The sequence below is a fragment of the Rhincodon typus genome, chromosome 36 (genome assembly GCF_021869965.1).
Source record: "Rhincodon typus isolate 14 chromosome 36, sRhiTyp1.1, whole genome shotgun sequence".
NCBI classification, from domain to species: Eukaryota; Metazoa; Chordata; class Chondrichthyes; order Orectolobiformes; family Rhincodontidae; genus Rhincodon; species Rhincodon typus.
In genome coordinates, this window is record NC_063367.1 from 20,351,715 (window position 1) to 20,363,865 (window position 12,151).

General features: G+C 43.7%; 1 protein-coding gene across 1 annotated transcript in view; it reads right to left on the minus strand.

The window, feature by feature from the left end:
- Positions 1-10,196: 10,196 nt before the first annotated feature.
- Positions 10,197-12,151, minus strand: part of LOC109919524 (stereocilin) — a 59,373-nt gene continuing 57,418 nt past the window's right edge. Inside the window, exons 27-29 of the mRNA XM_048617057.1 lie at positions 11,643-11,740; positions 10,525-10,672; positions 10,197-10,319 (exon numbers count right to left, since the gene is read on the minus strand). Coding sequence (XP_048473014.1) covers positions 10,231-10,319; positions 10,525-10,672; positions 11,643-11,740 — 335 coding nt within the window. The 3' untranslated portion in view covers positions 10,197-10,230. The remainder of the gene's footprint in view (positions 10,320-10,524; positions 10,673-11,642; positions 11,741-12,151) is intronic.

The window sequence follows — 12,151 nt, forward strand, 5'->3', positions numbered from 1 at the left end:
AGGTTGGGGGTGATGGTCTAGGCAGGATGCTGTTCAGAGGGTTAGTGTTGATTTGATGGGCCAAATGGCATGTTTCCACACTACAGAGATTCTATGAAAAGAAATCAAACTGGGGGGGACAGAGTTCATTATCTGATGTTGTTAAGAGCAATGTTACATCCAAATGTCTGAGCAGACAAGGAGGTGCTGATCCCACTTATGTTGTGCTTCACTGCAGCAGGGTGAGGACAGAGATGGGAGTGTGACAGCAAAGTGCATTGAAATGGCAAGCAAGCAGAAGCTTAGGGTCAACAGCAAAAGGGTTCCACAAAGTGTCTTGCTTCTTGAGAAGTGACATGAAGAGTTTCCCCCTTGAGCCTCAGTTTAATGTCTGACTGACGGATGGCATGTCTTACAGTGCACCAATAATAGGATTAACCCTGAAGCCAAGTGCACCTGCCACCTATCCAGCCAGAATGAACCAATCCATTAGGCTACTGGACAGAGCAACGTTATCCAGAGCCTGTGGTCAATAATGATCCAGCCATGCTAGACAATGACCCGCTCTGCCAGGAGGCACTGGCAACCCATAGGCTCAAGGTAACTGGTTACTGAACCTTGCACAGAAGTGGCAACTCCAGTCCCATTCTTCCACTGTCAAATATTGGAGTCTACACAACTCAACACAGACTGCATTGGGTGTCACATCTTAGCTGTGAGTTTCAATAAAGGACAAGATGGGGGGAACATGATGAACTATTCCGGCCATGCAAACCCTGCAGAAACTGGGAATATGATTCACATCTGGTCCCTGGGAGCGAAAGTGGGAGCCTTCCCCTGAAACATTAGTAATTAATTCATTGGAAATGTTACAGAAAGTTTGCTGAATATAACCAAAAGGGAATCTGTTACCCGTTCATTTCAATGCACCCAACACAAGGTGCTTCCTGAGGAATCCTTAACTTTCAACAACATCGTTACCTTGAGGAAAGAATTCACTTTAATGTGCTCTTACCAGTTCAACATCACCGACTCCACTTCACAGCTACTGGATCCCCCTCACTACTGAATAAACATGAAGTTCACCTTCAGTTGGGTTTTGGCGGGGGGGGATCTCTGCTCCACGTTGCCCCTCGGGTTTCTCTCGGGTAATTTCACCTCCGCCTGTGTCGAGTTTTGTTTTCTTCAAAGTGCAGGCATTCTGTTTTGAAGCTGCAGGCGTCTGTTTCACTGCGGCTAAGTTAAACCCCACCGCTCCCGCTAAAGGAAGTGGCGAGTTTCCTGTCTCTGGCCCATGGCTCCTTTATCAAACCAGCTTTGGACTATCCCACTTCACCCTCGGTTTGCTGTTAAGACCAAATAAAGCAGAGAAAGAGAAAGGGACAGAGAGAGAGAGAGGAATAGAGACTGTCACGGACCAACCAGAAAACGACAAATGCACAGGAGTCCATTAAGAACTAGAGAAATGCACACACTCAAAAGCAAAAAGTAACAAACGCAGTGGTAGAAAAACAGAAATTAGGAGACACAGAAAACATAATGATCCTGGAGAGAGAGAATCCGTCACAGTGTAACGTGAAGGAAGCTGGGGATCTGGTGGGCCCTCTGAGCCTGTGAAAGAGGATTTTATTCCGGAATAACTTCCCTGTCCCAGTGTTGGTGTGCACTGAAGCCCAGTCTGTGGGAGGCAGGGGGGCCGTTTGTTGATATGAGAAAGGCACGCGTTATGTTCCTGACAGAGGAAGTGAGCTGGCATAGCAAGTGCCTGGACCTGGCCACCTCTCAAACTTCCCCTTCCCTGTAGAAGGAAGGAGTTAAAAAGAAGGTCCATTCTGATCAGTTGACTGGAGAAAGTGGGTGTCAGGCTATAATGGGACAACATTCACATTTAACAAAGGCCAGCAGATGCTTGGCTGCTGAAATCAGATCAGAGTGTGCTGCTGAAACTCAGCAGGTCTAATAGCATATGTAGAGAGAGAAACAGAGTTAATGCTTGGCCAGGCCAGCATTCAATACCCCGAGGACAGTTAAGAGTCAATTACATCACTATAGGTCTGGAGTAGACCAGACCAGGTAAGGACGGCAGAGATAGTAGGAACTGCAGATGCTGGAGAATCCGAGACAACAAGGTGCAGGGCTGGATGAACACAGCAGGCCAAGCAGCATCATAGAAGCAGAGAGGCTGACGTTTCGGGCCTAGGCAGTTTCCTTCCCTAAAGGGCATTACAAAAAAATCACAACTGTTGCCTTCATTCAGATTTTCTTTTATTACATTCAAATTCCACCATCTACCACAGCAGGATTCAAACCCAGGTCCCCAGAGCATTACCTAAGTGTCTGGATTAATAGTCTAGTGACGATACCACTAGGCCACCGCCTCCAGTTGAGGTGTGGGACATGTGTGTAGCTGCGTGTGTGTGCGTGCTTAGATGTCTTTGACAATTGGTAGCTATATATGTCCTAAGCTTTTGTGTACCCCTTTGGGTTTCAATTTTGTGCATTTTGCCTATGAGTCCATATTGAAGACCCCCTCATTGTTTGTGTGTGTGTGTGTTTGATCAGCTGTCTACGTACGCCTGTACACATCTGTATGTCTTTCTGTGTGTGAGAGTGCACGTCTACCTCTCTCCCCTCTGGTGCTGTTGTCTCTTTCCGTGCTTTTTTGCCTCTGCCTGCGTGTGTTTATGTTTCTGCAGCCTCTCCCTTATATTTTTCACATTTACTCTGTCCTTTGTGGCCAGCTCCCATCAACAGGAGCTGCAGCACAGTCTGGCTGTTTGTTTGTTTCTAGAATTTCCTGTGAGACTTCAGGGAAATCCATCAATGTTTTCTGGAAAGGACCCAGCCCCTGAGCTCCTACTCAGTCTGGCTTCTTTAACCTTTCTTTTATTTTAATCTTTGGTTTCTCTTTCCCTGACCTTTCCCCACCCCCTCTCTCCCCTGGGTGGGCAGGAAAGGGTGGGTTCATTCCTTTTGTTCTTAGTTCTGATGCTACTTAAGGTGCTGCCTCATTCTGGGCCCCTTTCAAACACCAAAACCAGGTCATTAGCACCAGCAGGATAGTTGGCACTGGTAGGCATCAAATCTGGTCAGACCCTGCTATTATCCCTAAAAGGACAGCGAGAGCTCTCAGACTCAGATTCTTGCCCTGGGCCTGTTACAAGGTTTCAGTCCAATGCACGCTGCAGGAGTAGCACCTCATCTTCTACAGAGACCCTTCACACTGACTTCAACAACTTCAGCCTCGTTACCAAATCCATCCTTGGCCTCACCCAGCTGCACCCCACCCCTCCGCCAATCACTCCTTCAGCCTCACAACCGTCCGATATGTCTGCATTGCTCCAATTTTAACTTCTCTGTCATTGATGGCCATGCTTTCAGTTGCTTAGGCTCCAAGCTCTTTAAATCCCTCCCTGAACCTATCCAATCATCCTCTGTCTCTCCTGAGATACTTATTGAAATAGACCTCTTCAATACATCTTTTCTACTCTAGCCCTAATATTGCTTTATGTGACTTGATGCCAAATCTTGTCTAATTTATGCCTCTATAAAACACTTTGGAGATGATTTACTACATTATAGGTGGTATGTAAATGCAGCAAATCATTGCTGTCTCTTTCAGGCCTAGTGATTAAAATGTGCCTGAGCGCTGGGAATGTGTCACACAGATGACAAGGTCACCAACTGTGTCTAAAAACAATGATTCCAAAGCAACAAATACAGAAAATGCAGCAAACATTAAGGATTAGAAAATACATCAGGAATTCCTCTGGAAAACCAAAATATTCCGTCAGTAGCTGAAGAGAAAAGGCTGGATAATGGCTTAGATGCCTACACCTTTACTAGTCCAGAACAACAGCCACAACTTTTGAAGCATTTACTTAGCATCAGATTATTCTGAAAAATAAACAAAAGCCTGATTAGTATTCAGTAAGGGCCATGGGCTCTAACAGCACTGTGTGTGTGTGTGTGTGTGTGTGTGTGTCCCTACATCCCAAGGACTGCAACAGTTCATCACCACCTTCTCCAGGGCAACAAGGCGTGGAGAATAAAATGCTGCACCAGCCAGTGATACCACATTCCATCGAAAAATTTATCAAAATCCAGACTGTAGTATTTATGCTTTAGAGATAGAAACATAGGAAGACAGCACCCCCACCCCCCACCCAGTCCTCAGCAGTTTCGACAGGCCCCGATCCTTGGTGGTTTCGATGGCCCCCCACCCTGATCCTTAGTAGTTTCGATGGACCCTGGTCTTTGGTAGTGAAACCAACAGGCCATGGAATGAACAAAAATGATATTTGTCTTAACTTTGTCTCATTTTTTCAAACAATTTTATTTATGTAATTAAATGATGCTGTTTTATGGTATTTTACTGTATTTTCACAAATACAAGTAACAATAAATTTCTACCTATCTGTCTAAAGAGGACAACCAGGTCCTTTTGCTCTCTACACTTTCCAGGCTCCCACCCTTTAAGAAATACACTGTTACTTTTCCTCTTATCAAAGTGGATAGCCTCAGACTTTTCCACATCATATTCCATCTACCATATGCTTGGCCACTCATTAAGCCTATCTGAATCCTCACACTACCGCATTACATCTTCCTTACAATATCCATTCTTGCTTAGCTTTGTGTTATCTGCAATTGTGGAAATATTATATTCAGTCCCCTCCTTAAAACCATTGAAATATCTCGTGAACAGCTAGGGCCTGAGATCTGATCATTGTGTTACCCATTAGTTACAGCCTGTCAATGTAACAATGACCCGTTTATTCCTGCACTCTGTTTTCCACCTGTTAGTCAATCCCTGATCCATGCCAATAAATACCTCCTATCCCATAGGTTTTAATTTTATTAATAAACCTCCTGTGAGAAATTTATCAAGTGTTCTGAGAATGCAGTTAACCCATGTCCACCAACTCCCACTTATCAATTTTGTCAGTAACATCCCCAAAGTTTGTCAAAAACAATTTTCCATTTACAAATCTTTGCTGACTATGCCCAATCGGATCACCTTTATCCAAGCATCCATTTGTTCTATCTTTTGTGGTAGATTCTACCATTTTCCCTATGACTGATGTAAGGCTGACAAGTCTGCAATCCTCTGTTCTCACTCTTGCTCTTTTCCTAAGTTGTGGGGTGACGGTAATTGCAGGAGTCACTCCAGAATCTTTGGAATTTTGGAAGATAATCTCCAATATATCGACTACCTCTGTCGCCATCTCCTTCAGCACTCAGATTTAGAATGTCAGGTCCTTGGGTCTTGCCAACTTTCAGCCCCATTAATTTGTCCAGGTCAACTTTCTTACTAATGTCAGTTTTCTTCAACTCTTCATACTCCCTAGCCACTTGAATCTCTAATTCTGGGAGATTTCTTGTATCTTCCTCAGGGAATACAGGAACAAATTAATCAGTACTTTCTACATTTCGCTATTCCTGCTCAAATTCTGTTGACTCTACCTGCAATTGACTCACATTTGTTTTCACCATATATTTCTTTTTCACATATCTGTAGAAGCTTTTACAGTCCATTTTTGTGTTTTATTTACTAGATTGCACTCATGTTATATTCTTCCTTTCCTTATCATTTCTTGATCCTCCTTCGATGTACTCTAAAAACGCCCCAATTCTCAGCTTTATTACTATTTCTGTCCATTTTATAATCCTTTTCCTTTAATCTTAAATAACCTTTAACTTCCTTTGGCAGCTATGGTTGACTGGCTGAGTCCTTGCATCTAGAAGGAATGTATAGCTGCTGTAAGCCATGTAACAATTCTTTAAAGATCATCCATTGCCTATTTACACTCATGCCATTTCGTATATTTTCCCTGAATACGCTTTAACCAATTCTTGCTTCATGACTTCATAATTTCTCTTATTTAAATTCAACACACTTGCTTCAAATTCAAAAATGTCAAATTCTATCACATAGTGGTCACTCATCCTTAAAGTCTCTTTTACAAGAAGATTGTTCATTGGCCCTTTTGCATTACATAATACTAGATCTAAAATAACCTGCCCTCTGGTCAGCTGTTCAATTTGCTGCTGTAAATTATCCCTAACTCACTCCCAAAACACATCCTCCACAACTTTAGTGCTCAGTTGGTTTACCCAGTCTACGTGTAGATTGGAGTCACCCATAATTAATTGTGTTTTCTGTTACACGTTTCTATCTCCTGATTAATACCATGCCCTACATTACCACTACTGTTTAGTGGCCTATAAATAACTCTTGCCAATCTCTGCTGTCTCAGTTTCTAAATTCCACCTAAACAGATTCAGCACATTGGAAAAACAATCGGAGATTCTCTCTTACTGATGTAAGCACCTCATTATTAGCACAGCTCCATGTCCTTTTCCTTCTAGTCTCTCCTTCCTAAACATCAAATATCCTGAATATTCAATTCCCAGGCTTGGTCACTATAGAGTCGTACAGCATGGAAACAGACCCTTCAGTCCAACCAGTCCATGCCAACCATGCTCCCAAACTAAACTAGTGGCCACCTGCCTGTGCCTGGCCTATATCCTTCCAAACATTTCTTATTTGCATACTTATCTAAATATCCTTTGAATGTTGTAACTGCATCCATCACTTTCCCCGGCAGTTCATTCCACACATGGATCATTCTGTGTAAAAAAACTTGCCCCTCATGTTGCTTTAAATCTTTCTCTTGTCATCTTAAAAATATATCACCTAGTCTTGAAATCCCCCACCCTAGGGAAAATACACCTCCCATTCACCTTATCTCTGGCCCTCATGATTTTATAAACCCCCAATAAGGTTACCCCCTCAACCTCCTACACTCCAGCGAAAAAAGTCAAAAAATTCAAAGCTTATTCCATGCTTGGCTTTGTTTCTCCCATTCTCCCTAGCAGCTTTTCTACTTCCTGTTACCATAAAACAGAGGAGCACATGCAGGCCATTCAGCCCATCGAGTTTTCTGTGTCATTCAATGAGATCACGGCTGATCCGACAATCCTCAACTGCACTTTCCTGCCTTCCCCTGCCCCCCTTAACCTCGATTCCTCTATTGACTAAAAAATCTGTCTTTCTCAGCCTTGAATGTACCTAATGATCAGCCGCTACAGCCCTCTGCAGAGAAAAATTCCACAGATTCACTTTCTGCACAGAAAAAAATCCTTTTCTCGGTCTTAAACCCACGACTCCTTATCCTGAGATAGGTCCTAGACTCTTCCCTAGGGAAAAGAAACCTCTCCAATCTCCCCTGTCAAGTCCCCTAATAATCTTATATGCTTCAGTAACGTCACCTTTCATTCTCCTATATCCAGAGAATACAGACCCAACCTACTCAGCATCTCCTCATAAGACAGTCCCTTCATACCTGGATCGGCTGAGTGAACCTTCTCTGGGCTGCCTCCAATGCCAGTCTAACTTTCCTTAGATAAGGAGACCAAAATTGTTCACAGTATTCCAGCTGTGGACTGACTAGTGCCTTGTATCGTTTTAACAAGACTTGCCTATTTTTATACTCCATTCCCTTCGAAATGAAGGTCAGCATTCCATTTGCCTTCCCTGTTATCCGCTGAACTTGAATGCTGGCTTGTTGTGATTCATGCACAAGAATCCCAAATACCTCTGTGCTGCAGCTTCTTGCAGCCTTTCCCTATTTAAATAACATCCAGCTCTTCTATTCTTCCTGACAAAGTGCATAACCTCATATTCTCAATTTCATTTCCTTTCAATTTGGTTTACTCCTCAAGTTCTCATCCCCTAACAAGTTATTCAAACCCATCCCAAAAGCACTAGCAAATCTCCCTGTGAGGATTAGCCCCAGTCCTGTTCAGATGTAACCCGTCCAGCTTGTACAGGTCTCAATGCCTCAGACATCTGATGCTGTCCCCACCTTCAGTTCTGTGGCCACGTATTTAATCTATTGATCTATGCCCCCTAGCTCATGGCACTGGCCATCTCCAATCCCTGAGCCTCACTCCTAGCCAAACTGTTTCAGTGCGGCTACGATATTGGCATCTACCCAACAATTGTTCATGTATGTTCTGTCTACAAACAACAGGGTAAATCTATTCCAGTCAATTAATGCCCATTAATCATTAGCCTAACCCTATTGCAATCTTACTCACAATTAGTAGCAAAGTGATGGAAGGGGTCATTCAACAGTGCTTTTAAGTGACACTCACTCAGCAACAACTGGTTTGTTGATGCTCAGTTTGATTCCTGCCCTGGGCTGCTCAGTTCCTGACCTCATTACAGCCTTGGAGCAAACATGGACAAGAAAGCTGAACTCTGGAAGCAAAACATAAGACCATAAGACATTATGGCAGAAATTAGGCCATTCAGCCCATCGAGTCTGCTCTGCTAGTCAATCATGGCTGATTAAAAAAAGTGTCTGCCTTTGATGTTAATGCAGCATTTGTCAGAGTGTGGCATTAAGGAGCCTGAATTAAGCTGGAGTCAAAGGGATTCAGATGAAGAAGTCTCCATTGGTTGCAGTCATACGTAATCTCCAGGACGTCTCTGCAAGAGTTTCTCAGGGTAACGTCCTAGCCCCAACCAGCTTCTTCAATGGCCTTCCCTCCATCATAAGGTCAGAAATGGGGATGTTTTCTGATGATTGCTTAATATTCAGCACCATTTGCGACTCCTCAGATACCAAAGCAGTCCATTTCCCAATGCGGCAAGATCTGGACAAAATCCAGGTTTAGAATATTAAGTAACAATAACATTTGAACTACTTAAGTGCCATACAATGCTCCATAAAACAAGAGACAATCTAACCATTTCTCTTGATATTCAATGGCATTACCTTCACTGAATTCCCCATGACCAACATCCTGGAGTTTACAACTGAACAGAAATGGAACTAGGCCAACTACATAAATACAGTGGCTACAACATTTTGCAGTGGGTAGCTCACCTCCTGAATTGTCAAAGCCTGCCCACCATCAACAAGGCACAGGTCATAGAGTCATAGAGACGTACAGCATGGAAACAAAACTCTTCGGTCCAACTCGTCCATGCCGACAAGATTTCCTAAATTAATCTAGTCCCATTTTCCAACATTTGGCCCATATCTCTCAAAACCCTTCCTATCCATGTACCCATCCTGATTCCTTTTAAATGTTGTTATTGTATCAGCCTCCATCACTTCCTCTGGCAGTTCGTCCCATACACACACCACCCACTGCATGAAAAGGTTGCCCCTTAGGTCTCTTTTAAATATTTCCCTTCTCACCTTAAACCTATGCCCCTCTAGTTTTGGACTCCCCTACCCCGGGGAAAAGACCTTGTCTATTTACCCTATTCATGCCCCTCATGATTTTATAAACCTCTATAAAGTCACCCCTCAGCCTCCGCGCTCCAGGCAAAATAGCCCCAGCCTATTCAGCCTCTCCCTATAACTCAAACCCTCCAACCCTAGCAAGATCCTTGTAAATCTTTTTTGAACCCTTTCAAGTTTCACAACATTCATTCTATAGCAGGGAGACCAGAAGATCATACTATTCCAATAGTGGCCTAACCTGTGCCTGTACAACCACAATATGATGTCCCAACTCCTATACACTATGTACTGACCAATAAAGTCAGGAGTGTAATGGAATACTCCCCACTTGCTTGGATGAGTGCAGCTCCATCACCGCTCAAAAAACCCAACTCTATCCTGGACAAAACAGCCCGATCTCCCTGCAAGGATATTCATCCCAATCCTGTTAAGATGTTACCTGTCCAGCTTGCACAAGCCTCACCTGCCCCAGATATCTGATGCTGTCCCCATTATGCCACTTCTCTATCACCTTTGACATTTGGTGCCCCTGCACTGAAACACTGAAGCTGCACTGTGTACTATCTACAAAGTGGACTGTTGTAACTCACCAAGGCACCTTCAGTAGCACCTTCCAAACTGGTGACATCTATTATCCAGAAGGACATGGAACACCACCACCTGCAAGTTCCCTTCAAGCTACTCACCATCCTGACTTGGAAATATATCACCGTTCCTTCAATGTTACTGGGTCAAAGTCCTGGGACATCCTAACAACACTGTGGGTGCTCCTTCTCACCAAGGACTACAGAGGCTGAAGGTGGCACCTTCTCTGGGGCAATTAGGGAAGGACAATAAACACTGGTTTAGCGAGCAACACCAACATCCTATGAATAAAAAAAAAAGAGTCAACTCCTGAATTCTTTAATTACAATTTTTATTTACTTTCAAATACAACTAAAATATCAGGATCCAAAACCGGTGTCAATCCTGCGAGACAGCAGGTCTAATTCTCTCTAAGATGATAAGTAATAGATAGACACAAGAACAGGCCAGCTAGCTTCACTGAGGCTGACAGGACTGCATCATTCTTGCCTGCAAGTTCAAACAGAGGTAATATTTAGCTCGAAATTCAGCTACTCCTCTCTTCCTCACTTCCCCCACCCAGATACTGGCTTAGGCACAGAGCAATTGGCCACTTCCTGAGAATGAGCTAAAAACGTAAACTTGTAAGGATATGCCTGAGCTAGCGGTGAATTGTTATATAGAGTCTATTCAAGGAATATTACATCATATGTACCTCTCTGCTCCTGGTGGATCTCTCCATCGTACTGTGCAGTGCTGACAGCTCGCCTCTGCTCTGGGCTCAGCTTCTCATACTGTTTGCTGGTTACAGCAGAGGCCTGGGCACTGCTGAGAGACGACAGCTGATCGGCGTTGAATACAACCTACCGGGAAAGAGACAACTGAGAAACCTTTTGTGCATTATCACCAGGCAGGGTGTGGGAGGGGACTGTCAACTTGGAATTTGAATCTTACAATCATTCAGCACAGAAAGAGACCATTCAGCCCACATTGCCAATGCTGGCCTTTTAGCAGATCTATCCAGGTTTTTCATTACCTATACCTACTTCTAGCTCTACTGCTGTGCATATTCTCCCCTCTCTAGAATTCATACAACTTCTATTTGGAAATTACTAATGAATCTGCTTTCACTGCCTTTTCAGGAAGTGCATTGCAGAATGCAGCACTTGTGTCTAGATGAAAGAATCACCTTCATCTCCTCCTTTGAATCTTTTGCAAGTTACCAATGAATGCTCGGCCATTTCAGAAAAAGATGAGGAATTTATTCTCTCCAAGGAATGAGAATCTTTAGAATTCCCCACCCGAGAGAGCTGTGAAGCTCTGTTATTGAGTGCAATCAAGGCAGATGTTAAGAGGAATGTTGGATGTCAATGGAATCGGGTGATACACTGATAGGAAAGGAAACGACTGAGTTACTGAAAACAAACGCTGGCAATCCCAGTGGGTCAGACAGCATCCATGGAGAGAAAGCAAGCTAATGTTTCGAGTCTAGATGACTTTTCATCAGAGGTCAACGACTCAGTTAGATTGGCCATGACCTTCTGGAATAGTTCAGACACCACACTGAGTGCTCTCAACATTTTTGTTCACGCACAGTATCACTTAAAAAATGTCTTCAGTTTGTTATCACATTGTAGGATCTTGCCATGTGCTACATTGACTATTGTGTTTCCTACAATGCAACAGCAACTACTCTTCAAAAGGACTTCATTGGCCGTAAAGCAATTTGAGATATCAAATAACAAGGGGCAAAGTAAATGCAAGTTTCCTCTTTTGTTCTCCGTACCCAATGCTATCCGCAATGAAAACAGAGTTTAGCGTCTGAAGGCTTACTGCAAATTTGCTCGGGACGATGAGGGAGATGGCTGAAGGCGTGAGCCCTTCAATCTGTTGCTCCACAAGCGATGACAACGTGACGTCAGGTAGTCCAGCTGCGAGAGAAAATGATCCAATGAGTTTACTCAGACACTGCATAGTATCATCCACCACACAGCCTGTGAGCTGGGCTCACAACAAAGGACATTGTAAACCAGATTAGCTGCCCGTGTGTGTGTGCGTGCCTGTGTGTGTGTGTGTGTGTGTGTGTGTGAGTGAGAGAGAGAGAGAGAGAGAGAGAGAGAGAGTGTGTGCGTGTGCTTGCTGCGCACCATAAGCCATCAGAAATAGGAATAGGAATAGGCTATTCTGCCCTTTGAGCCTGCTCAGTCATTCAACAGGATTGCAGCTGATCTGACATTCTCCGCACCCACTTTCCTTTCCCCATAATCCTTGATTCCCCAACTGATCGAGAATCTAAGACAACAAGGTGCAGGGCTGGATGAACACAGCAGGCCAAGCAGCAT